This window comes from Arvicola amphibius, chromosome 7 (assembly GCF_903992535.2).
Source record: "Arvicola amphibius chromosome 7, mArvAmp1.2, whole genome shotgun sequence".
Taxonomy (NCBI): domain Eukaryota; kingdom Metazoa; phylum Chordata; class Mammalia; order Rodentia; family Cricetidae; genus Arvicola; species Arvicola amphibius.
The window spans coordinates 58,604,210-58,628,995 of NC_052053.1; the positions used below are offsets into that span (position 1 = coordinate 58,604,210).

At 35.1% G+C, this 24,786-nt stretch overlaps 1 protein-coding gene across 2 annotated transcripts in view; it reads right to left on the minus strand.

Annotated features, from left to right (window-relative positions):
* The window catches only part of Tmem196 (transmembrane protein 196), a 114,830-nt gene extending 92,108 nt beyond the window's left edge, over positions 1-22,722 (minus strand). The window contains exon 1 of one of the 2 annotated variants that reach the window (XM_038337763.1): positions 22,576-22,722. In XM_038337763.1, coding sequence (XP_038193691.1) covers positions 22,576-22,722 — 147 coding nt within the window. Of the gene's footprint in view, positions 1-22,557 lie in introns of both variants that reach the window. The other variant, XM_038337762.1, reaches the window with a different exon arrangement.
* Between the last annotated feature and the right edge of the window lie 2,064 nt (positions 22,723-24,786).

A 24,786-nucleotide genomic window follows, 5' to 3' on the forward strand; every position in this document is an offset into this window, starting at 1 on the left:
ATTTTGCTATTCCAATTTACCTCCTTTCTGTACTGTCCTCAAGTTTTGTTTTAAATAAGTGGAACTTGAATTAATAACTGTCAAAGAATTATGCTTACTTGAGATAAGCTCAACCTGCTAGAGTGGGAACAAGGATGTTAACAAATTATGGAAGCATTAGTAACTTAACATCACTATTGAATTTGCATGCCTTGCCTAATAAGATTATTTTTCCAGTTTAGGTTCAATCTCTTCCATTAATAAAAATAGACATTTTCACCTTTTAGTAAGTCTAATTGTCAATGTCCTTTATCTTGTGAAGTCTGAAGCATTTATCTCTGTTGTATCCACAAGTTCTGGCAAGCACATGAGTAATCTACATGTTTTTTCTAGATAAACTCTGATCTAGTTTCTCAACCAGTCTCATGACCATGCTCTCCTGAATGTACTTTTTTGTTCCCTCTCTCATTTCAAGAAGCTTTTCCTTAACTAATTTTAAGAAGTTTGGCAATCTCTCCCCTTTCCCTTGTAAAGGATATAATTTCAAATATTTTCACCACAAAACATAAGTTTAATTTAGATTGATTTAATAGTGTTTCAAATGTAAGTTTGTTTTAAAACATTGCATTGTATACTATAAGTACATAAAATATTATATGTCCATGAAACATATACATTTATAGAGTGTTAATAATGGAAATGCCTAGAAATTGCAGACTTTCTTATTTTAGTCAGGCAAGACTTTCTTCTCAGAAAATTTATAGACAATTGAGGTCCCCAATAATCATTTTTTTCTGATCTACATATCTCTGATAGATGTTTGTATCTTAGAATAACTTGTAAATCATATTCTCTCATGTAGTAGAACATTGTTTTTCAGCTGTGGGTAGCCCAAATAGCTACTATCTGGTGTTCTCTGTTTATTCATGACCATTTTCTACCATCAATCAATAAACAGATCACAATAAATTGTGTCTACAGTACTCATAAATCTGTAGGTAGACACCATCATGTTTTAAATTTTACAGTAAAATATTACAAAATAATCATCATTAACATTCCAGAAACAGAGTTAAAGCAAAATATATAGCTTCAGAATTTCAGAAGGCAAAACAATCATTTGTAAAAAATATTTGATCTATCCTTGGCTTCTTTTTCTCATCTACAGAATCTTGTCTATGCCAAACCTAAGACTACCTTTATTTATCTATTCTTTCATCCTCCATGGTGTTAGTTTTTCTAAGCTGAATCAGAACATCATTATATTCTTTAATCTATGACTTCAGTATTCTGAGCTGCAGTGAACAAGACTTCAAGAATGAGTGGACTGACTACCTTTAAGAAAATAATAAACTTTACAAATCTGTCTTTGAAGCATTGAAACTGTGTAAATGTTGTTAATAATTCCTACTTCTGAATATAAGTCTTCAAATCCAATGTCACATCTATATGTCTATGATTGAAGAGAGTAGGGAATAAGAGCATACTGGTCACTGTGTCAGCTTCATCATTTTTACTTCAGCCAATCGTTTTGAAGTTTATTATGTGCACAGTCAGATGTAAGGCAATCAATGAAAGCAATCCAGCAAGGATATTTTCAGCTTTAAAATGAGTCTCAGTTTCAGTCCTACTCAATCCTTTCCTATGCTTATCACTCTAATGTTCTCTCTCAAAATTCAGAGACACTATTGACTTTTCCTCTTCTTCTCGTATAATTTCCATTGAGTGTGTCTTTTATTCAAAATATACAACAATTCTCATTTTATTCAGTAATTTAGTGGTCATTACTAGGATTTTCTAGTAACCCACAAAAGGGTTTCATTTCTTTTGTTTCTCAATAGCATTCTAATTTCATTTTAAGTATAAGTTTGAGCATCTGGATCTTTCACTCTTCCTATTTTGCAATGGCTTTCTTGACATTCTTGACTGCCAGCAGATCTCAGCTGTATTTCCTCTCAGTTTGGCAAAGGGTTCCCTGCAACTTACCTTCTATTGTCAGACTGAATTTATATAATTTTATGCACACTGGCATGTACCATCTTTGCTCATTTGTCTTATGTACTTACAAAATTTTATTCATATTCTTACTCTGTTCTGATTGTTTTTATTTTTTTTTTTGTCAATGTGAGACAAACATAGATATATCTGGAAAGAGGGAATCTTAATTGAGAAAATTCATCTATGTATAAGTCTTTGAAATATTTTCTTGATTAATGATTGATGTGGGATGGCACAGCCAATTGTAGGCATTGCTTGTCCGAAACAGGTGGTTCTGAATTGTATAAGAAAGCAGGCTGAACAAATCTAAGGAGCCAGTCAGTAAGCAGTATTCCTCCATGGTTTATGCTTCAATCCCTGTTGACAGGCTCTTACATTGGGTTCCTTTCCAGACTTCTCTTAGTGATGGAGTATGTAAGATGACATAAACCCTTTCCTCTCCAAGTTTCTTTAGGTCATGATAATTTATGACAGCAATAAAAATCCTAGAACATACATATTCTTCAGGGTGCACTTTAAATTTTCTCATCAGATTTGACACCATCTATTTTTTCTTTATTTTCCCAGTATCTCTTTGAGGGTAGTATTACATTTGGCTCATTAGTTTAATATCCATATCAATAGAGATGGAGTTCCTTAATGAAGAAAGAATTATTTATTTATCTTCACAATTGCCATCATCCCAGTATTCCCATTTAGAATATTCTGCATGCAATAGTTAAGAGAAGGCACTTGTTAAAATGATGTAATGGAAAGGCTGGTTGTGTTATGTTTCTCAGCTATGCTGAGCTCCTTAATGCTTATTTGTTAGGTGATAGTTTTAATTATCATATTTCACTAAAACTGTACTTTTAAAGATTATTAATGACTTTTTTCTGCCTTACTCTGTTGATCTCCATTACTGGACTGTTTGCTCTTTCTTTTAGATTTTGTAATCTGAGAACTCTTCTTACTACATGATGTTGCAGCTTTAGTTATTATTTCTCTCCCAATGACCTTTCACATCTATGTATCAAGCACTTCCCTCCTTTGAATCCAGATAAAGAGTTTTAACTATGTCTTCCAATGCAAGACATATACTTTAATTATACAGTTTAAAAATCTTGGTTATATACTTTAATGGTGTCGCCTACTGTATATAGTGTCAGTAATCCTATATTTTGTTTTGTTAAAAATTTACTCTTCAGTCTCTTGGTAATTATGCTTTATTTTGGGGATGAAAAAGTCATGTGGCCCTTACCATTGATTGCATATTTCCCATTCCCCACAGTTCAATGAACTAGGGCTAAATTTATCATGTTAGTTTATCTCTGACCTTGGTAATTTCTTAAAATAGAGTCACACAACATAGTAAAATAAGACTAAAAGGAAACAAATAATAGAAATTTTGTTTCTTTAGTCAGTTTCTGTTGGCTCTTGGTATGACAGTGGACATAGCAAGGAAAGTAAGAAGACCTAATCAGGTTTGCCTCACAAACCTCCCTTGTTCTCGAGGTGTCACAACCACTATCATCTTCCTACTGGAAACCTTTTCCCTCACTTCTGCAAATAGAACAGCAATCTATTCTGTTCTCATCCTAATTCCTAGAAGTCCTTACCAATATCTTCTTTATCCTCTCATGTACTACATTCAGTGAAACTCATGTCAGAGTTTCTATGAGCTTCAGAAAACTCATAATTTCTATGACTTCCAGGAATTTTCCAAAACATTTGTACATGTCTCCACTTCATTGTTTCAGTGTGAGTCCTAGGCATCATCCTTTCTTATCAATGTTACAGTGAAGTTTTCATGTTAATCTCTCACGGTTTTCATTTAATCAATTTTCCTTTGAAATTTTTAATTCTTTTTAAAAATGTTTCAAAGATATGCTAAATATTTATATAGACTATAATGTATATCATGAGATACTTTTTCTCTAGTTGTATCCTTATAGATTTTTCCTGTAGTTTTTTTCAAACTTACTAAAATTTTCCTCCTACAATGACCTGACATACAACATTTCATTTTCTTGAAATCTTATTTCTTGAAATCTTACTGTCCTCTATTTGTATGATGCCCATTCGTGACTCAGCTTTCCACTTGAATACTGGTTGTTGCTTCATGGCCTTCCTCACTATTCTGCCCCCTAAAATGGGAATGGGCCTTCAGTTTTCTTTTCAGCTCACCAATATCTACAACCCAGGCAGAATGTGAGTCTCAATTTCCATACTCTTCCATCAGCACCATCCATAGCCTGATGCTCACTACATTTTTTAAGACTCTGCCTCCATGAGATTTTTCAAAGGTGTCATTTTTACTGCCATATTCACTGGCATTTACTCCATTCTGGTCATTAATTATAATATTAAATATATGAATAACATCTTTGATTCTAATTATTCATGCTTACTTGGTGGTTACTCATAGAATAGAATAATGACGTCAAATTTATATATAATTCAAATATCATCATAAAGTTATCATTGTTAGAACAAGACTACTTTTGATTTTCTGTGCTTTCTATGACCTAGCACCAACATTCTCTTTGCTATTGTCAAATCTTTATGAACCATACCTCCACCAAACAGACATGACATACCTTCCTCATTTTTCCTACAATTTCCTGTGCTTGCTGAAAGAAGCACATCCTTTCCTTCTGGTGTTATTTCACATATCAGATTTGCATTCCCTTCATTCATCACCAAACTTTACTTATTTCTCTTTAGTAGGGAGCAAGTAATTTAGTGGTTAAAAGTGACTTTTTGGAGATAGATTAGGAGGTTTGAAACATGTCCATGTAGTCATATTGTCTTATGTTTCCTCCTTAGCTAGATGCATGAGTGTATAACTTGTATAATTACTTAAAATATTAAATAAAAGTGTAGGTATCCATCTCTTAGATGAGCATATTTTTGCACCATCAATCTGGATGTAGAATCCAGCATGTTGTCTATCTTCAAGTTCTCAACTAAGTATTAATCCAGTTGTCAAATTTATTTTTCTGGGGAATTATAGTGCCCTGAATGTATTAAAGCTTTGTTTTTGTTTTTTTGTTTGGTTGTTGTTTGGGTTTGGTTTTCTGAGACAGGATTTCTTATATAGCCTTGGCTGTTCTAGAACTACCTCTGTAGACCAGACTGGCCTCAAATTTGCCAAAAATGGACTACCTCTTCCTCCTGAGTACTGAAATTAAAGGTGTGTTCAATAGAAATTGAATGTAAGCCCTAACAGAAACCTTATACATAAGTATATCTCCTCCTGGCAAGGAGGATAAGAGAAATGTTAAATTATTTTCAATAGTAGAGTTTCATTGACTTAATATATAAAAATACTGTTTTTATACTATAAATTATTTTTTAATCTTAGAAAACAGAATACATTTTGCATTAAAAGTAATATTTTTATCTTTAAGAATATGGTACATGATGTTGAATTCTTCTGGTTCAATTCTCACTTTGTAATTCTTCATTGATTGTGGGCCCTGTACAAGCCAGAGTTCTCTCAGTCGTCCTTCCTTAATAGTAGGAAAAATAAACTCTGACTATTATTGTGCATGTGTGTGTATGTATGTGTGTGTGTGTGTGTGCTCACAGGTGAACAGAGTGATTAGCTTAAGACACAACTGACTCTTAAACAACTCTGGCATTAGAGAAAAACACATTCCAAATAGTCAGAAAACTACATATGACATTAGACTTTGCAAAAGCAATGGAAAATACTTGTTAAATAATTATAATTCATACAATAAATTTTAAAGGGATATTCTACATGCCTTTCCATATTCAGTCTTTGGAACCTAGTGGTCATGGTATACTTTCAGTATATCTCAATCCAGGTTATCCACATTTAAAGAGCTTAACAATCATATGGGACAAGTGGCTACGATATTCAACTATATACTTCTATGCCATCTAATTGAAATAATGACCAAATTTCAAGATAAAATGAACAAACTTCCTTCCTGATTCCCTACCACCACAGCAGAATATTCCTAAATTCACTAATTTTAGGTGTTTGAGAAAGAGATGCAAATGCGGTTTGTTGTATACCTACCAAATTTCCTAATGACTAACTATATAATATTTTCCAAATTCCTGCCTTTAAAACATAGGAAATACTCTCTTGTCTTGCTACAACTGATCTCTCTCTCTCTGTCTCTCTCTCTCTCCCTCTCACCCCCTCTCTCTTTCCCTCTCCATCTCCCTCCCTCCGTCATTCACTCTCTTTTTCTTATTCTCTCTCTCTCTGTGTATTTGTGTGTATGTTCATGTATGCATTTCTATGCATGTAGAAATTAGAAGTTGGTGTTGGTTGTCTTTATTTATTGCTCTTACTGTTTTGAAACAGAATCTCTCACTAAACCCTAGTTTGTTAATTCCATTAGAGTAACATTAACTAGGTTCAAGGATCTGCCTGTCTCTGACTCTGTAGAATGATAAACACACATACTTGGTTATGCTCCTCTTTCATATGCGTGTTGAGGCATGGAGACAAATCCTCATGTTTGTGCAGCAAGTACCATAACCATTGAGTCATCACTCCCTAACTCCTCTTTTATAAACCCTACATGTCTTTCTAGAACAGAAAAATTGTTCTAGAAATCTGTCAGCAAAATCAACAGTTATATCCCTTTCTCCAAAGTAACTATTCCTTTGAGAAAATATTTCAATTGTAATTGATAGAAAAAGGTGAATAATAAATCTCTTCTCTCATAAAGGTATTTTAATGTCTTACCTCCAGAGTAGAAAATGAAGCCCACCCAGTCATTAAAAAGAACACAGCTATTGCCATGATCAAAAATGAGCTCTACCCACATCTTAACACAGCACTACTAAAAAGCATTTACCTTTTAAGATAATTTTCTAATTTTTAAGACCATAGGAAATAAAACACAATATTTTCCTAAGCACCTAGCATAAATCATGTAGTAAACTTATTAATTTTCATTGCTTCATATTTGAATTAAAAAGAGAGTACACAGCAAATATTAATCTCAATAGAACATTAACATTTCTAGCCAATGTCTTTGAGTTTTCTCACCTTGACAAATCATCTTTTGCATCTGTCTTTAAAGCCTTTTGCATCTGTCATTTACTAACAAAACTGATCAATAGTTCTAGTGGCTTTCACAATAGTAGCTAACCACTAAAATCAGTTACTGTTTTCTACTTGGTTTAGAATGACACCATTGACAGCATGCCAAAATTTCTGTAGAATGTTGTTTCTGTGGAACTTCCAGATATCTGAAATCTCCTAAAGTCTGTTGAAATCTGTATTATATTACATCATAGCTTAGCTGGGCCAGCAATTTTGGATCATTCCCTTTTGGTTTTGGGTAAGACCCAGCATCTCACTTGTCACTGAGAGACTCTTTAAGGATATTCTCTATATTGAGATAACTGCAGAAATTGTGTCAGACTATAAGAATTACATGATTTGGACTTCTTTAGAACAGTAGTTAGTCACTTTTGCTAATTTTCTGAGCTTCAAGTTATTTATCTATAAAATGATAGATTTTAAAATATTTTATTATTTATTTAGTCTCTATCCATGTTATAATGTGTGACAGTAATAGTTACTATCCATTGATATAGATATGAATGATTTGCATTGGTATGGATTTTAAAATTAATTTTGTTATATGTATATATATTTCTGATATTGATTAGGCTATTGTGATTGTGTAGTTCATTTAAAAATGTAATGTATAATTAGGAAATATAGGTTGTTAATGGATAATCATCAATAATAGTCAAGCTTGTAGTCATGTTGGTTAGATTTTCTAGATATATAGAGATATATTTTAGTTAAATAGGCATTCTTCATATCTTTCAAAGACTACAGAACATGGCATTTAAGATGTTTTAATAACTTAGGGCTTTTCATGACAATGAGACACGTCTGCTCCTGGCAGCACCAATGTACTTCAAGAGGAAGATGGCCATCGAAGAGGCTCCTTATGGAGTTTGATGGCCATTTGGACAAGAAGCTGCTCTTGCCTAGACTATTGTATAAACTGGACACAAAGAACCCGCAGAGAGAGGACTGCTGAACTTGCCTAAAAGTGAGATGGTCTTTTGGGGTTCCTGATTCATGAAAGAGTCTGCGAGATGTTCTGCTGGACATAGCAGAAAGTGACTGAACTGTCTTTGGAATTTCCTGCTTCATGCAAATGTCTGCTGGACACTATAGGCCTGAAGGCCAAAGATGGATGCCCCAATGGTACAGAGGAACTTTGGGTGACTGTCCAGGCAGTGAGTTGTCTCTGTCACTTCTAGAGTTTAAAAGTTACTTATTTCTTGTTTACTTAGGTAGTATTATATCCTTCTGGAGTCTTTGATGGAGTTGAAGAATAAATAGATAGTTATAGCTTTCCTTAGTTATGATAAAAGATAAAATAGATCTAAATATTGTAATTGTAATTCTTGCTTGATAACTGTTTTGCTATATGTAATTTTACTATGTTAAAGTGAAAGCCTTTCCTTTTTGTTTAAACAGAAAAAGGGGAAATGATGGAGGAGTGTCTATGTGTTAATTTCATTGGTTAATAAAGAAACTTCCTCGGCCCTTTAATAGGACAGAAAATTAGGTAGACAGAGTAAACAGAACAGAATGCTGGGTAGAAGGCAGTGAGACAGATGCTTCAGGCAGTCATCATAGACAGTCGCCATGCTTCTCCTCTCTGAGATGGATGCAGGTTAAGATCTCTCCTGGTAAGCGACCACCTCGTGGTGCTACACAGATTACTAAATATAGGTTAAAGCAAGATGTGAGAATTAGATAATAAGAGGCTGAAACAAATGGGTCAGGCAGTGTTTAAATAAATGCAGTTTCCGTGTAATTATTTTGAGTATAAAGCTGGCCGAGTGGTGGGACACAGCCCCACTGCTCCATCTACAATCCATCAGAAAATAAAGCAATTTAATATAGTCTGTGTAGCTCATACTAGAATCCTATCCATTGACTCCTGGGTAGTAACTGCTATCTTTGACAGGACTTAAAATGACAGCTTTCATGATGACATAGAAAGTATTTTCAAATTTCCTTTCAGAGCAAAAATCCAAGTGTTTTTATGTCAACTGCTCTTTCTCTCTTCATTGGCCTACTTCCTTTCCTAGCCATGGATACTTACTCTTTTTCCACTGTTACTTCCTTTTTCCCTTCAGTTAACTTTAGTTTGCTTATATTCTTGTTTTCCATCATGTACTTTTGATAAGTCAACACTGACCACCACATCTCAGTCCTCTTTTACAAAGAAAGCCTGTCCTCTGGGCTTCTCCCATACCATGTTTTTGAAGTTATTATGCTTTCCTGATCAGATTTCAGTATTTCTGTTCTTACCTCTCATTATTATCAAGCTCATAATTATTCTAATAATGAAGGGCTTTATTTTGGTGATCTCTACTAATCTTGTAGCTTTGACATCTCACATTCACAGATTATGTTTATATTATCACAACTATCTCTTCTGATGATTATAATTAATTAACAGTCTTCATGTTCTCCCATATTGAAATTTCACAGGCATCTCTACCAAACAAGTAGATTTTTCATATCTCTTAATGCACACACACACATACACACACACACACACACACACAGAGAGAGAGAGAGAGAGAGAGAGAGAGAGAGAGAGAGAGAGAGAGAGAGAGAGAGGGAGGGAGGGAGGGAGGGAGGACTTTTCTAACAGTCTACATTTCAAAGACAACATGGTAAATCTATGCAATTAAATATTGATCTCACAGACTAGGGTTCATTCTTTGTGACTGCATTTATGAAAGCTAATGCAGAATCACAAAATTCAGCTACTTTATATCTTAGATACCTGTGCTTTTTGTATTTTTCTTACTTCCACAGTTAATCTAAGTATCCATTATAGCATCTATACTGGGAGCCTTCTATATGGAATTGTGACTTAACTTATTAGACTCCAGTGTTTCCTTAACTGCAGTGGAAATACAATTTTGCTCACTTTCCTCTTTAAAGCTTCTATTGTTCTTTTAAAAATTAGAGCAAAATCAGGTTAGATATGGTGATGAATGTCTGTGATTGCTTGAATGAGCATGGTCACCATAGGCTCATATGTTTGGGAAACAGGAGGTGTGGACTTGTTGGAGTAGATTTGGCTTTGTTGAGGGCATGTGTCACTTGGGGTGGACTCTGAGGTTTTAAAAACACACACCATGCCAAGTCTCTATTCTCCCTCTTGCTCTCTGCTTGATACTGACTGATCAGGATGTAAACTTTCAGCAGAATCATGCCTACCTGTTTTCCACTACTAGATGCTTTCTCTTTATAAGACTTGCCTTGATTGTGTTGCTGAAGACAACATGGACTATAGGAGCTCGGCTCAAGAGATTTCAGAAAGGAAGAACATTATCTGGGCTAGAGTAAATTCCAGTAATATTTTGTCAAAGAATTGGAGGACTTTTGGCCCTGTACAAAAACAATCTACTGGAGGTAAAATTGAAGATTTTAGAACTAATGTCACTGGTTCAGGAGATTTTCAAGATAGCCCAGAATTGACTGGGCCAATGATTGATAGTGATTAGACTTATGAAGATCTACAAGAAAGTGAACTAGCCAGTAAGAACAGCCCTCCATGGCCTCTGAGTCAGTTTCCCCTCCAGGTTTTTGCCCAGTTTGAGTTTCTACCCTGGTTTCTCTCAGTGGACTGTGACTTGGAATATTTAACTCAAATAAATCTATTCCTCTCCAAATTGCCTTTTGTCATGTTGTTTTATCACAGTAGAAGTAATCTTAATTCAGACAATTCTCCATAATTTCTGAACTAAAGTATTATATAGATAAATACATATGTATATATACATATAAAAATACACATATATAAACACACACACATATATATACACATATGCACACACACATATATATATGATCAATCTTATGAACATCTTGAATAAAATAAGAGTTATATAACAATACTCCATGTCAAAACAAAACATAACAAATAACAAAAAAATCACGTGAAAAATTATAGTAAAATCAAATCAGCATGATATACGTATATAGTGTTAAGTGAGTTTTAGTTCTTTTTCCTGTCTGCTTTATCTCTTACTCTGTCACTTCTTTCTCCTCACTGTTGATCATGCTTCACTAACCCTAACTTCTGAAATACAGAAAAATAGTTCACCTCAGGCAAAAGTTGGGAGCATAGGAGTAAGGGTAGGGTAGGGGGAAGGGGAGAGGGGGAGAGGGAGAGAGAGAAGAGAGAAGGGGAGAGTGGGAAAGAGCTTGGGAGAATGGGATGGTTGAGATGGAGGAAGGATGGATTTGGGAACAGGGAAGAAGATATCTTAATTAAGGGAGACATTGTGGGGTTGGCAAGAGGATTCACTGTAGAGTGTCCACGGGGATATTCCCAACTAGGACCTGTGGAGGAGAGGTTGTTTGAGGTCTTGTCCTATAGTCACCCTGATGAATATCTCGAATATCACCATAGAACCTCCGTCCAGCGACAAGTGGAGATAGAGATAAAGACCCACATCAGAGCACTGGACTGAGCCCCCAAGGTCCAGTTAAAGAAGAGAAGGAGGGAGAATATGAGCAAGGAAGTCAGGACCACAAGGGGTTGGTCCACCCACTGAGACAGTGTGCCTGATCTAATGGGAGCCCACCAAATCCAGCTGGACTGGGTCTGAAGGATCATGGTATCAAACTGGACCCTCTGAATGTGGCTCACAATTGAGGCAGACTGAGAAGCCGATGATAATGGCACTAGGATTTGTCTCTACTTCATGCACTGGCTTTTTGGGATTCTATTCTATTTGGATGCATACCTTCCTAAGCCTGGATGAATGGGGGAGGGCCTTGGACTTCCCACATTGAAGCGCACCCTGCCCTCTCTTAGGACTGGAGGGTGAGGGGAAGGGTAAGTAGGGGAGCGGGAGGGAAGTGGGTGGAGAGGAGGAAGTGGAAATTTTGAATGGTATTATTTATAAAGTAATAAAAATTTATTAGAAAAAAATGAAAAAATAGTTCTCAAAACATTCACCCATATTGTTTTCCAGTTTGAAGCAGTATTATCCCTCCTTGTTACAGAAGCATCTTCACATTATCACTAAGAAAAGTTGTTTCTCTACTGATATATTTTCTCATTTCCTTCTTGTTAAAGGTTTTTTTATATTATCCAGAAATCCATAGCTGTTGCTGTTCCATAAGGCACAATATGTCACTTGAATGTATGTGTTATTCATTCATTATTTTTATTAATTTTTAAATTAAGTCTCAGAAGATCAGACAATACTATGTTTTTTATATTCATTCTAGATTTAACTCAGAACATAGAACGTGTTTTCTCTGGACTGAATACTTAATGACTAAATTGGATAAGAAAAAACCCGAATAGAGTGGGTGGCTAGATCATGGGGAAGGAAACAGGAATTACCCCTTTTGGCTTCCCACTCAGTTTGTCTTTTCTACTCCTGTTCTTGCTATTACTATTTCTCTCACTTTATGTCTTCCTAAGTAACAGAACTCAGGCCCATCAAATATCATTGCCTCTTGCTGGAACAATGACTTGTTCCATCTTTGTAAGACTACATTGGTGGGGCTGTGTTCTCTCACAGTCTATTGTGCTGGGCTCTCTCTACCATTAGTGGAGCTCCAAAATTTCATTTATTTTATTCATTCCCAACTTTTTTGTATGTTCATCAGAGTTCATCTTTAAGAGGAACCACTTTTCTGCTTTCCTATTTATATACCCTAATTTTCTTAGTCCATGGAAAAAACTTGCTAATTATACATTGTTCTTTTTACCCTAAAGAATAAACTAATTTCTGTTACAGAATGATGTAATGACAACTTAGTACAGTAAGTTTCTTTTAGTTCAAAAAAATCACAATCAGTAGAATTGAAAAAGGGTCAATACATGTAATTTTTCAACAGAGCCAAGATTTCTCATAAATATAGTTAATTGTACTGAAAAAATGAAATACTAAGATGATAAAATGTTTAGTAGATACAAGTTGTCCTTCATTAGCAATGGACTGTGTTTTAGTATAGTTATTTGATGAAATAATAGCTACCCAAGCAAATATTAAAATTACAAAAACAAAATACACAACAGTGACAAATCTGTACAGAGAGAGAGACAGAGACAGAGAGAGAGAAACAGAGACAGAGAGAGACACAGAGACATAGAGAGACAGAGAGAGAAAGACAGAGAGAACAATGTTCAATGAGGATATACAGCAGATATTTAAAAAATGCTTTTTGGAGATGGTGTGGCAACTGAATGACAGATGAGCACACACACATACAAACTGAGAAATCATCAGATATAAGAGTCAAATATTTCCAAATAAAACCACATCTAAAACCATTGCTGAATCCTCCTGTTGTATCAGGTCCCAGAACTTTTGGTGCAGAACTAAAGTGATTCTTGATTTTCAGAATGACGTACCTTCACTTTTCCTACTTCAGATCCATGCATGGTCACATGTCTGGCATGGATCATGTGATATTTCTTGCTTTTAAGGTGTTCCACATCCCATTCTTTTTCAGTTTCGTTCTCTGTGTGTTCATTTTTCTTAACAACTGTAGTAACTATTTTGAGAATGCTAAGTAAACAAGGTACTTTGGTTTGGAGCTGTTGCTGTTCCAAAAGTGGTTAGGGAAATTATAACTAAATGTATGATTTTATTCCTGTGTTTGTGATATATTTGTATGTCATTTATTCACATAAATCTTACAGTTGTTTTCACTTAAGTGTTCACAAAAAACAAAACTTGTCTCATAAACACAAATAGAAAACGTTCTGATTCTAAATTATCATTTTAGTGAAATACCAAAGATTTACTATTTTAAAAATTAAGTAATATGAACATTTAAGATAAAGATGACTTCTGGTGGCAGGTAAGGGCATGTGATCAGTACTGGTTATCAGATAGATATATTGCTATCTGCAACATTCAATTTATTAAGGTAGATTAAAGTTTTTAAATATTATATAGAACTTTCATATTCTCTAAATCGCAACAGCAGTTTATGAAGTATATTTATAAGTAACTTAAGTATCAATGTATATTTTCCCAATTTGCTTGATTTTTTATATTTATTGTTTAAGTCATTTGGTGGATATCAGTAACATTAAATTAGATACCTGAATATTTTAGAAAGACAGTAAAATATAAGGTCCAGAGTTGAATACATGAAGGAACTCTAAAACATTTAAGCTCTATAAAATGAAAATATTTATGGAGAAAGAAATTAATTATCACTTTGACTACATGCCTTCTTACAGTCTGATTTGTCACTTGTTTTTTTAAAGTTGAAGGAAGTCAGTGACCCAAAGAAAGAAGGGGGTAGACATTATGCTCTTTCTATGGATAGTCAAAACAACAGATGGATGACCATCAACCATATGTGACAGTTCAGGAAACCTGGCTGGTTATGGAAATAAAGTGCAGCTGCAACAGAGGGTCACATTGTGAACTTGTCCCCTGTCAGGATACAAGCAACCCAAATGCAGCATATAATCCATCTAAGTAGCAATTACCACCTTCTTTGAAGAATTACTTATCCATCTCTTGCCCCATGCCAATGTGTGCATCCCATAGCCACATATAACACCTTCTTTATGACTTGGATTTTTATTTTTCTCATTAGTCATTTCATTAACTGTTCTTAAGTCACTGAATTCTAAAGATCTTGGATGATACCATTGTCATTTCCTACATGAAGAATTTTGTTTGGTGAGATAAATAGTAAAATAAAAGTACTAATTCTTAGGCAATGTAGAATATTATACATATAAATTTCCAAATAAGTATTGTTGCATACAGCTATTGTTGTTCAGCAGATAAGATTGCTAAATATCTAAGAAATAGATTTAATAATTTTATATAAATATAAATTTAATATTAAGAGATTTAGATGAGTAGGCTTGTTATTTTGTAGAAGGGTTAATTAATCTTTCAATGAGATAATGTAACTTTTTTACATTTAAGCAATCAAAAATTGTTATCACCAGAATTTGAGACCAGAATTTAATAGTTCCCCAAGTTCCCCAGCATGCAATCCTTTCTTTGTTTTTTGCTGATAATTCTAATAAAATATATACGTTCTTAATTTTCATTAAGAGAATTTTCATTGTAAGAACAATGAATACAAGAAATGTATGGACTTATACCATTAACAGGAAGGGCAGTCATAGATATGAATGCATTTGTGCCATACGTTTATATTTCCGCTGATCTCATAATTTTCTTGAAGACTTTCTTCTGTTTTTTTAACTTTGTCTGTTTGTTTGTTTTGAAACAGGGTTTCTCTGTAGCTTTGGAGCCTCTCCTGGAACTCACCTTTGTAGACAAGCCTGGCCCAAACTCACAGAGACCCACATACCTCTGCCTCTCAAGTGCTGGTATTAAAGGCATGCACCATCACCATCCAGCTTCAAAATGTATTTATTGGGGACAATGGGGTAATGAATTTGAACATTAATACCTGTTTCTACTGAAACAGTCTTACCCGCCCCCAGTTCTATCTTAGCACAGCTTCTCAAGCCTAGCTCAGAATTAGAGTACAGATTCGTCTTGCCATTCTTATAGGACACTTTCCAAGCTGTTCTGTTTTACCTAGCATGACAGTTTGAATGAGAATAGCCCCATAAGCTTATGTGTTTGAATGCTTGGACTATAGTTGGTATCAACACACTGTGAAATGTGTGTGTGTTTGTGTGTGGTATGTACCCAAACACAGGTTGTAAACTCTGAAACCAAAGTTCAGTAATAAAATAAAATTTTGAAGTCTGAACTTCTTTAAATATAAAATTGTTTGAGGGATAATATAACACTATAAATAGAAAAGTATAGGGCTCATCTCATGTAATGCCTTGGAATCAAAAGGCAGAAAAGGCAGAGTCACCAAAATGTTGCATATATATATATATATATATATATATATATATATATATATATATCAGATAATTTTATCTGTAATAAATAAAGTAACTTTCATTTTAGAAATGGAGTTTCATGCTCCAAATGAACTCACTGTATTTACACAACTCTTGCAAAATCTGACACAATACAAAATCTGAAACATTTCTAGTCCACTGTGTATGTGTGTGTTCATATGTGGACACATGAGTTCATGCATACATGCTAGTAATTTTGTGTGTAAATGTGGTATGGAGGTGAAAGTCAAGACCTTGAACATGCTAGGAAATTACCCCACCACTAGACTTCTGTTTTTTAAATAAAGTAACAATTACTTATATATTTTGTGACTCAAAAGATATTTCTGACATATTAATTTGATATTAAACTGCCAAAGTGTCTCCTCCTTTAGTTGTGTGTATATATGCTATGTGTGCACATGTACAAATGTAAACGTACATACCAAAAATACATGGTAGCTGTTAGTAAGGAGGAAGATAAACATTTATGATCAGATGTTTGGGGCAAGCCTCCTATATATGAATAGAATTGATTTTCTTTTTTTAAAAAAGTAAGTAATTGTGCAAAATAATCTCTTGATTGTAGTTGAAGTGCATATTGGATGGACTAGTGTATAACTGAGTCATTATAAAAATTAACTCAACTATTTTAGTCAAACCATCAAACTAATAGATTTGATTTTGTTCATATCATGTTAAAAAGTGAATATTTCCATTTCCCATTTTTACTAAACAAAGATTTCAAGGCAAATACTTCTTTGAATCAGTCACAGACTAGATGGAAACTCTAACAGATGCCACTTAACAATGCACACTATTTATATGTAAGAACATCTCATAAGATAATGGCCAGAACACCATTTTATTTCATCATCTCATTATCACTCTGAATTAGAAATGACATATACTTATGTTTCTCTTGCTACATGGTGTAGTTCCTTGAATAATAATCACATTTGCTAGAAGTTAAGCACAACTACCTTTTTGATTTTCTAGTACCAGTAAATAGCCAGTCACATTTGAAAATGAGAATGTGAGCCACATAAAAGTCTCTGACAGGGCTTTAACATAATTCATGAATAGTCTTCATTATACCTAGAAGATCTATCACATCTGGATTCTATTACCCAAAACTTGGCATTTTATTGAAGAAGAAATGTGCTTTAGATTTTAATAAGATAGTGGTGACTGATATTGATGATAAATATGAAAAAGTACTTTGAATTCTTTAAATCAGCATCTTAAAGGACTCTTCATGGTAACTTATATAATTAAAATTAATTTAAAATCATAATATAGATAAACATTTATAATTTTATGTGAGGATATGGAAGGGATTTATACTGCATGATAGGAAATTTTGTCACTGCAGAAAAATAATTCATTTGGACAAAGTTAGACTCAGCTTCAGTTATATAATTTAAAGTCACCAAGAAGTCTAAAATGTTCTGTTTTTCATTAAATAATACTGACAAATTTAAACATTAAAATTAATGTTTTGATGTAATTATCACTTACATACTGTACCTCATCTTTGAAATATACTTTTAAAAAGTCTTATAGTAGGCTGAAATAAAGTCTTAAATTCTTAGAGTTGGCTGAGTTGTAATGTTGATCTGAGAGTTTACAGAACAGGTATCTGTGTTTATTATGCTCTGCATCTCATTTAGGCAAAGTACCAAAGTTATTAAGTAGATGTAGTTAAAATATAACACCAAATATGATTCAGAAAAATAAAAGATAAACTTACTCAAACTTAATGATTTATATAAGTGAAGTATTAAAAATTTCAAAAGAAATTGCTATATAACTTACATGTAGAAGAATAAAGAGTAGAAAATTTAAGAAATTAAACACTACAAAATGAGTATCAGATAAATATGACAGGAAATACAGCATGAGATTAAATATAATTCAGACTTAAAGTATTCTGAATGATTTCATTTGTATCTCTAGACTTCTAAACACCATGTTAGACTAAAAACTTAGAATAAGTCATTTAGTAACCTACATGCTACTAAACACATCCCTATTATCAAAGATACTCTGTAGGCTAAGATTAGTGTCACATACAGCAACTTAGAAATACAACCATGTCAATAAATTCCATTCAATAAGTATTTCAAATGAATTCTGCCTCGCATGTCTGTCTTTTCCAAAGCAGCTTACTCAATGGTTCATTCACGGTCACTCACAGTTGTGCATTATTGTTTTTTGGGGGGGTTAACTATGAATTTCTTGGCTATAATGAAGTATCAAGGAAGAACAAAAATGCTATGGAACTCTGTACTGTATCCTTTATTCTCCAATAAATGAAATTAGAAGATCTTTTTTCTTTAATTTTACTCACTTTTAGGATTGATGGTAGAATATTCTTTTTCTGATTGTGAAATAGTGCCAGAAAATCATCTCTCTAAGCATGTATATTACATATTCAAAGCCCTTTTCTTTTGTGTGACTTCATTTTAAACCATTAACACATTAGAGTTCTACTGAGCGGTAAAAAAACAATGACATCTTGAATTTTGCATGCAAATGGATGGAAATAGAAAACACTTTACTGAGTGAGATAACCAGACCCAAAAAGATGAATATGGTTTATACTCACTCATAAGTGGATTCTAGCCATAAACAAAGGACATTGAGCCTATAATTCATGATCCTAGAGAAGCTGAATAAGATGGTTAAGCCAAAGTAAAACATATATTTATCCTCCTGGATATTGGAAGTAAACAGATCACCGGACAAAAGTGAGGAGCATGGGGGTGCGGGTGGTCTGGGGGAAGGGAAGAGGGGGGAGAGAGAAGGGAGAAGGTGGGATTAGGGAGAGCTTGGGAGAATGGAATGGTTGAGATGGAAGAAGAGTGAATATGGGAGCTGGGAAGAAGATAATTAACGGAGTCATTTTAGGGTTGACAAGAGACTTGGCTCTAGAGGGGTTCCCAGGTGTCCAAGGAGATGTCCCCCAGGTAGGTCCTTGGGCAGCAGAGGAGAGGGAGCCTGAACTGACCTTATCCCATAGCCACACAGATGACTATCTTGCATATCACCATAGAACCTTCATCCGGCGATGGATGGAGATAGAGACAGAGACCCACATTGGAGCACTGGACTGAGCTCCCAAGGTCCAGATGAAGAACAGAAGGAGGGAGAACATAAGAAAGGAAGTCAGGACCGCGAGGGATGCTTCCACCCACTGAGACAGGTACGACTGATCTAATGGGAGCTCACCAAACCCAGCTGGACTGGGACTGAATGAGCATGTGATCAGACCAGACTCTCTGAATGTGGCTGACAATGAGGGCTGACTGAGGAGCCAATGATAATGTCACTGGGTTTTGATTCTACTGCATGTACTAGCTTTTTGGGTGCCTAGTCTATTTGGATGCACACCTTCCTAGACCTGGATAGAGAGGGGAGGGCCTTGGACTTCCCACAGGGCAGGGCACCCTGACTTCTCTTAGGACTGGAGGGGGAAGGAAAGGGGGGAGAGTGAAAGGGAAATGGGAGGAGGGAAGGAAGTGGAAATTTTTAATAAATAAATAAATTTTAAAAATTAAAAAAACAGTATATTTGAAGTCAAATAATTATATAGTTTCCTAAAATGTCCATATACTACATATGATTTCAGTCTCTCTCTATAAAAATAATCCTCCACACTGCAACCTTTATTTCCACTGATTGTGAATTTAATTCAGAAATCTGTAATAATGATATTAATATTTTGAATTCTACCTTCATACACTAATCAAAACACAGACTTATTAAGACTCTACATACTGACGGGTTAATTATTGTGGGTCTCTTTCATATTTATAAAAATACAGACTTTTATAAATTCCCAGAGAAATTAATGATTTTTATATTGAGTTCCCCTCTATCTTCCTAGAGTCTTTCTGTGATGTAAGAATTGCTATTATGATAATGATTATGAGAAACATGAGAAAATCTATTGCTTCAGCCTGGCACACAGCATGTCATGGTCTTGCCACTATCAATTTTCCTATTTTTATCTTCTTTTCATACACGTAAACCTTATGAAAAGCCAGTGAGTTTTTAAACCATATTCCATCCTAGTTCATTGCCTCAATTCATGTTGTTCCAGGGGTTCTCAGTTCTTATACCTACGTCTGCAATCTAGGATATCCAGGAATAGTTACACTTTTCTAAAAGATTGCTCATTAGTAATTGATTTATGTGCCAACCCTCTTTTTTTTTTTTTTTTTCTTGTCTTGAGGAAACTTGTTAGTCACCCAACTACATAATGATAGTTCTGGGATTTGCATCCAGTAAGTTTGCCTTAAGACCTTACCTCATGAGTATCTCATGCTTTGACATAATGAAATCAGATCAGCTCCAGGAAACCGTAAATGTCATTAATACTTCCATGAGTATTTCACTGTCCTTGTCAACTTTTCTGTTCCTTTTTTACCTCATCTCTCTCTGAGGTACCTTGGTTACTTCTTACTTCTGCCAGTGCTAGTGATATATCCATTTTATTTCCTTTGCCAGGTGACACCCTTTGAAGACTGTATTCTCACTTATATTTTATAGCTTCTTAGTAAGTAATAAAATGCTTCTCAAAAAAACTGAGCTCTTTATAATATTGGTTATATTGATTTACCAGAGAAGAAATGGAAAGATAGTCCAAAATATATCACAAAAGAATTTGAAACCATTTCAATAATATGCTTAAAAATTTATAACTTGAAAACCATGATAATTTCTACTGGGAATTTATTTCTTTACACATTTATATTTTGCCTTTTTTGAACATTAAAAAAACTGAGTAACTGTTTGAACATTTTAGTTTCAAAACAATTCATTCAGTTGATTTTTACTAAAAATTTGATTTTTACTGAACCATATTATAGTATTCAAAACTGTTCTTCCAGGAATTTTTGGTGAATTGTGCTTACTGTAAAAAACTAAAGTATAATTAATTGTTCATAGTAATGACTCTATCAATATAAATGACTTGTTTTCTCTGAGCCAATTCAAAAGTTTTATTTCATATGGCATATTTTAGCTCATTCATATAATATTCTGTTTTGGAGAGAGTAAAGGTTAACTATGTTTTTTAAATAACAAGCTAACAGTTACCTAAAGGATATTAAAGAGAAAATAATTTTAATATATTATTTAGAGACAGTTTACTTCAATTCGCTCAATTTCTCATGTTTACAGAATGGGAAGGCACTTGTGTATATGAAGCTTTTCTTTCCTGAGTCATCAGGAGATCAAATTTATCGCTCTTTCTTTCCATGTTGGCATTGCACTTTATTTTGACAGTTGTCCAGTAAAAATATTAATAATTACAACAAACACAACTCTCAGATATTTATAGTAACACATTAGATGTGAAATTTAAGATGTGCTTCTTATTCTTTCAAATTCAAACTTATCACCTACATTAGCAACATTCCCACTATAAAGAACAAGGTAGTGAATGGGGGTTAATACAAATTTATGGAAATAAGGAAAAGGATTCTTTGGAGAATTCTGTTCTAGAATTCATTTTTAAATCTTTTAAGTTATGCAATTTATAAACATGTATTTCTCCTGGGGGGGGTGGAGTATAAAATCTAATTTTATAGTACTCAGAGAGCCAGAACATCTTTTATGAATGACTTGTGAATAGATTTTCTTAAATTCCTTAATAGTCTTTCTCTTAGTAATTCAGTGTTGAAATTATTATTGTTAAATACAGTATGGATTGTTGACAACAGAATTGCCTCCTAGTGAATTATGCAGAAAATATAATCGAGCTAGAGACATAGATGGGAATAGTAGATCTGAGGAGCGAGAAGGAGGAAAGGAAGGGGGATGGAACATACACACACACACACAAACACACATGACAGAGAAAGACAGACAGACAGAGGAGGCATGCGCAAGCATGTACAAAGAGAGGTGGCTTTTTTCATGATCAGGTAGTTACTTTATTAATTATTGTTGGCAGCAAAGGATCTGCTTCCTTATAATTTATTCTATATGATGCTTTTACGTATGCCTTGACCTGAAGAAAATGACATTATTTTCTGAACAGGTAGGTATTTTAAAGTAAATTACTCTACAATTAGAATGGCGTTACATTCCTTACCTTTGTATAACTGATGGCCTAGAACAACAGACTATTCAGAGGTGAATATCAGAAATGTAGCAAGGCAAATTCAAAGTAGAGCTTTCTGGAATGATGCTCAACCCTTCTCAGATCTTCTAAAGTCTTATCTGACTTTTTCCTTTGGTCATATCACTGCTGCATCAATGAACCTTGATTATACTACCCACAGGTAAACAGATACGTGCCCTGCTTGCTCTTGGTACAATAAAATAATGTAATATTATCAGTAAAAGATATAAAAGACAAGTGAGTTTGCCCTTAGCAGGTGTGACCTTGTAATGATTAACACTAGTCAGCCTTTTGCAGAATGAGCCAGTGGAGACTGACCCTCCACGCAGGTTTAAAGCCAGCCATTCAATTGAGTCTTAAGCCGGGGTAAGAGGAAATAAGCTTCCCCAGCGCATAGAAATGACTATATAAATCTGTCGAGCTTGTCAATGAGAACCTACAGGCAGAGGACAATTATAATTTTGATTCCCCAGGAGAGAGTGACTAAGGCACGCACACTGACCATCCCAAAAACAGGTAAAGAGAGAGTGAAATGGCTCAACGTACACACACCCCGCTCCATACCGGGGACGAGTCTCCAAGCTGCGGTGTCTGCTCTCGGAGGGCCAGGCTGAAGCTGACTGCCCCCACGGCGACGCTGGACACTCCCAGCCCTATCTCCAGAACAGAGAGCACTAAGAGGCTCCCAATGATCTGGCTGCTGGTGCACATCCTCCCTGGGTCATCATTCCTTCCAGCTCAGAGAAGGAAGCCAATCACCCACTTTCTTTCTTCCAAAGTCCTCCTTAGCTCCTTCCACCCCCTACCACAGTCCAAATCTTCAAACTTTTCTCTCTTCACCACCAAAACCACAAGGTCTGGATTTCCAGAGCCAGAAAATCGTTTTTGCGGCAAGGCCAGAAAGAGCTGCTCCAACCCCTGGTACGTTCACACAGCAACCGCCGGCGATCGGTGGGAGTCCAGGAGCCAACACTGGGGAGCTGGGCTCTGGAGAGCCTACACCGAATGTGAACCCAGGCAGCTCTCAAGGCGCTGTCCAGAGTTCTGCTGCATCTGGGTTCTCGGCTCCCAGGAGCTCCCCGGCACCTCTCAGGCTTCCTTCTGTTTTCCAGAGGAGGAAGCGAGCTTTGCTTCCTAAAGATAAAGGGACTGCTCACAATCCCTCTCCGCCAGTCCTCTCGCCTCCTCTTCTTTGTTTTCCCGGCAGCGTAAAGTGCTTCTGTGAATTCCTAGGTCTCCAGGCAGAGCAGGTGGATAATACTCAGCACCATATTTCTAGCACTTGTTTGTGGCTAGAAAAAGCGACCTTGTCTGATGGCCTCTTTCCGTCTTTTTTTTTTTTCCTCCGTCGTTGTTCTCTTTCTTGATCTGATTCTCTCTCATCGCTATGACCTCATTGGGGCTTAGGCGACTGATGGAGGAAGAAAAATCCTAATGTATTTGTGAGTTTTGGAACAATACTCTTGCTGACCCCTTGTTCGCCACGCCTCCCTCCCCCCTGAACCCAAATCTAGGGTCGCAAACTCTATACCTTTGCATCTTCCCTACCCCGTTCCTTTTGGTCTTCTATCCAGTCAGGAGGGGTGGCTATGCCTAATGCCTATGTCAATATGGGCTCATTCTATGCAAAACTTTCCTCCACGTGTATTTGCCTCTGCTTGGGGAACATACAGCAAAGAAAAGCTAAATGTACCAGAATGGCGAGAAACCAGACTGCTGTTTACACAAAAATTCCAAGGGACCCTTATTTAAAAACTCCCGTGCCCCAGTGAGCCCAGGCTGAAGCTTGCTCATTAAAAGAGAGAATCCACTCTCTGCCATCACTTCTTGGCACCTTTTTGTACTAGGTGAGGAAGGAGCAGTCAGCTGGAGACACACTTCCCTTGACAGCCATGTGCCCACACATTCTGAGATGCATAGTCAGACACAGCATGAGAAAGATCCTGTGTTCTTACTTTGAAAGGAAAAAAAAACTGTAGATAGGGAGAGATAAGAACTGAAAAGATAAGACTGAAAAGTCGAGATACATATACTTAAGTACTACACGAAAGCAAGCATTACTTATAAACAAAGAAAATGTTTTATCTAGTACATCACTGGTTTCGACTATCTTTAATATCTCTGAATCATTATGGAGGAGGTTCAAGCACGGCTTGTGTAATTTTGTTACTTTCTATGATGCAGTTGGGGAGTCTAGACATAGGGAAATTCTGTGAATTGACCAGTTTTATGTTCAATGATTTTGCCCAAGGAAAACATTTCAAGATGTTACATCAAAGAAATTCAGAATGGTGAGGGTTCTGAGGCATAGATCCACCAATCATCTTCCTCAGAAACTAGCTCTTCAGTTAGAGATAAATTGAAAGAAAATGTAAATAAAGGGGGTTCTGTTACAATATGCAATTTGAGGGTATCTTCTGCCCAAGCATGCCATATATTCATTTTTTTTTCTTTTTTCAAGCTGCAATGTCAAGGAAAAGAAGACCTAATTCTGTAGCAGAAGTGTCAGTTTCACCTTTAAATATTTAACTCAGGACTTGCTTCATAGTTTTGCTTCTATAATCTCATTTACTGCTTTTTGATATGTTTATTCCACAAGTTTTAAAACTCGAATCATATGCCTCAAAATTAACATAAAATCAAAAAATGATTGCAAGTTATTAAACATTAATAAATCTTTATCTATTGTAATATTTGGAGCACACCTTACATATTTATGTTGACTGATAACTAGTGAAATCATATTATTTTCCATTTCTCAAAACATTCCTCTCA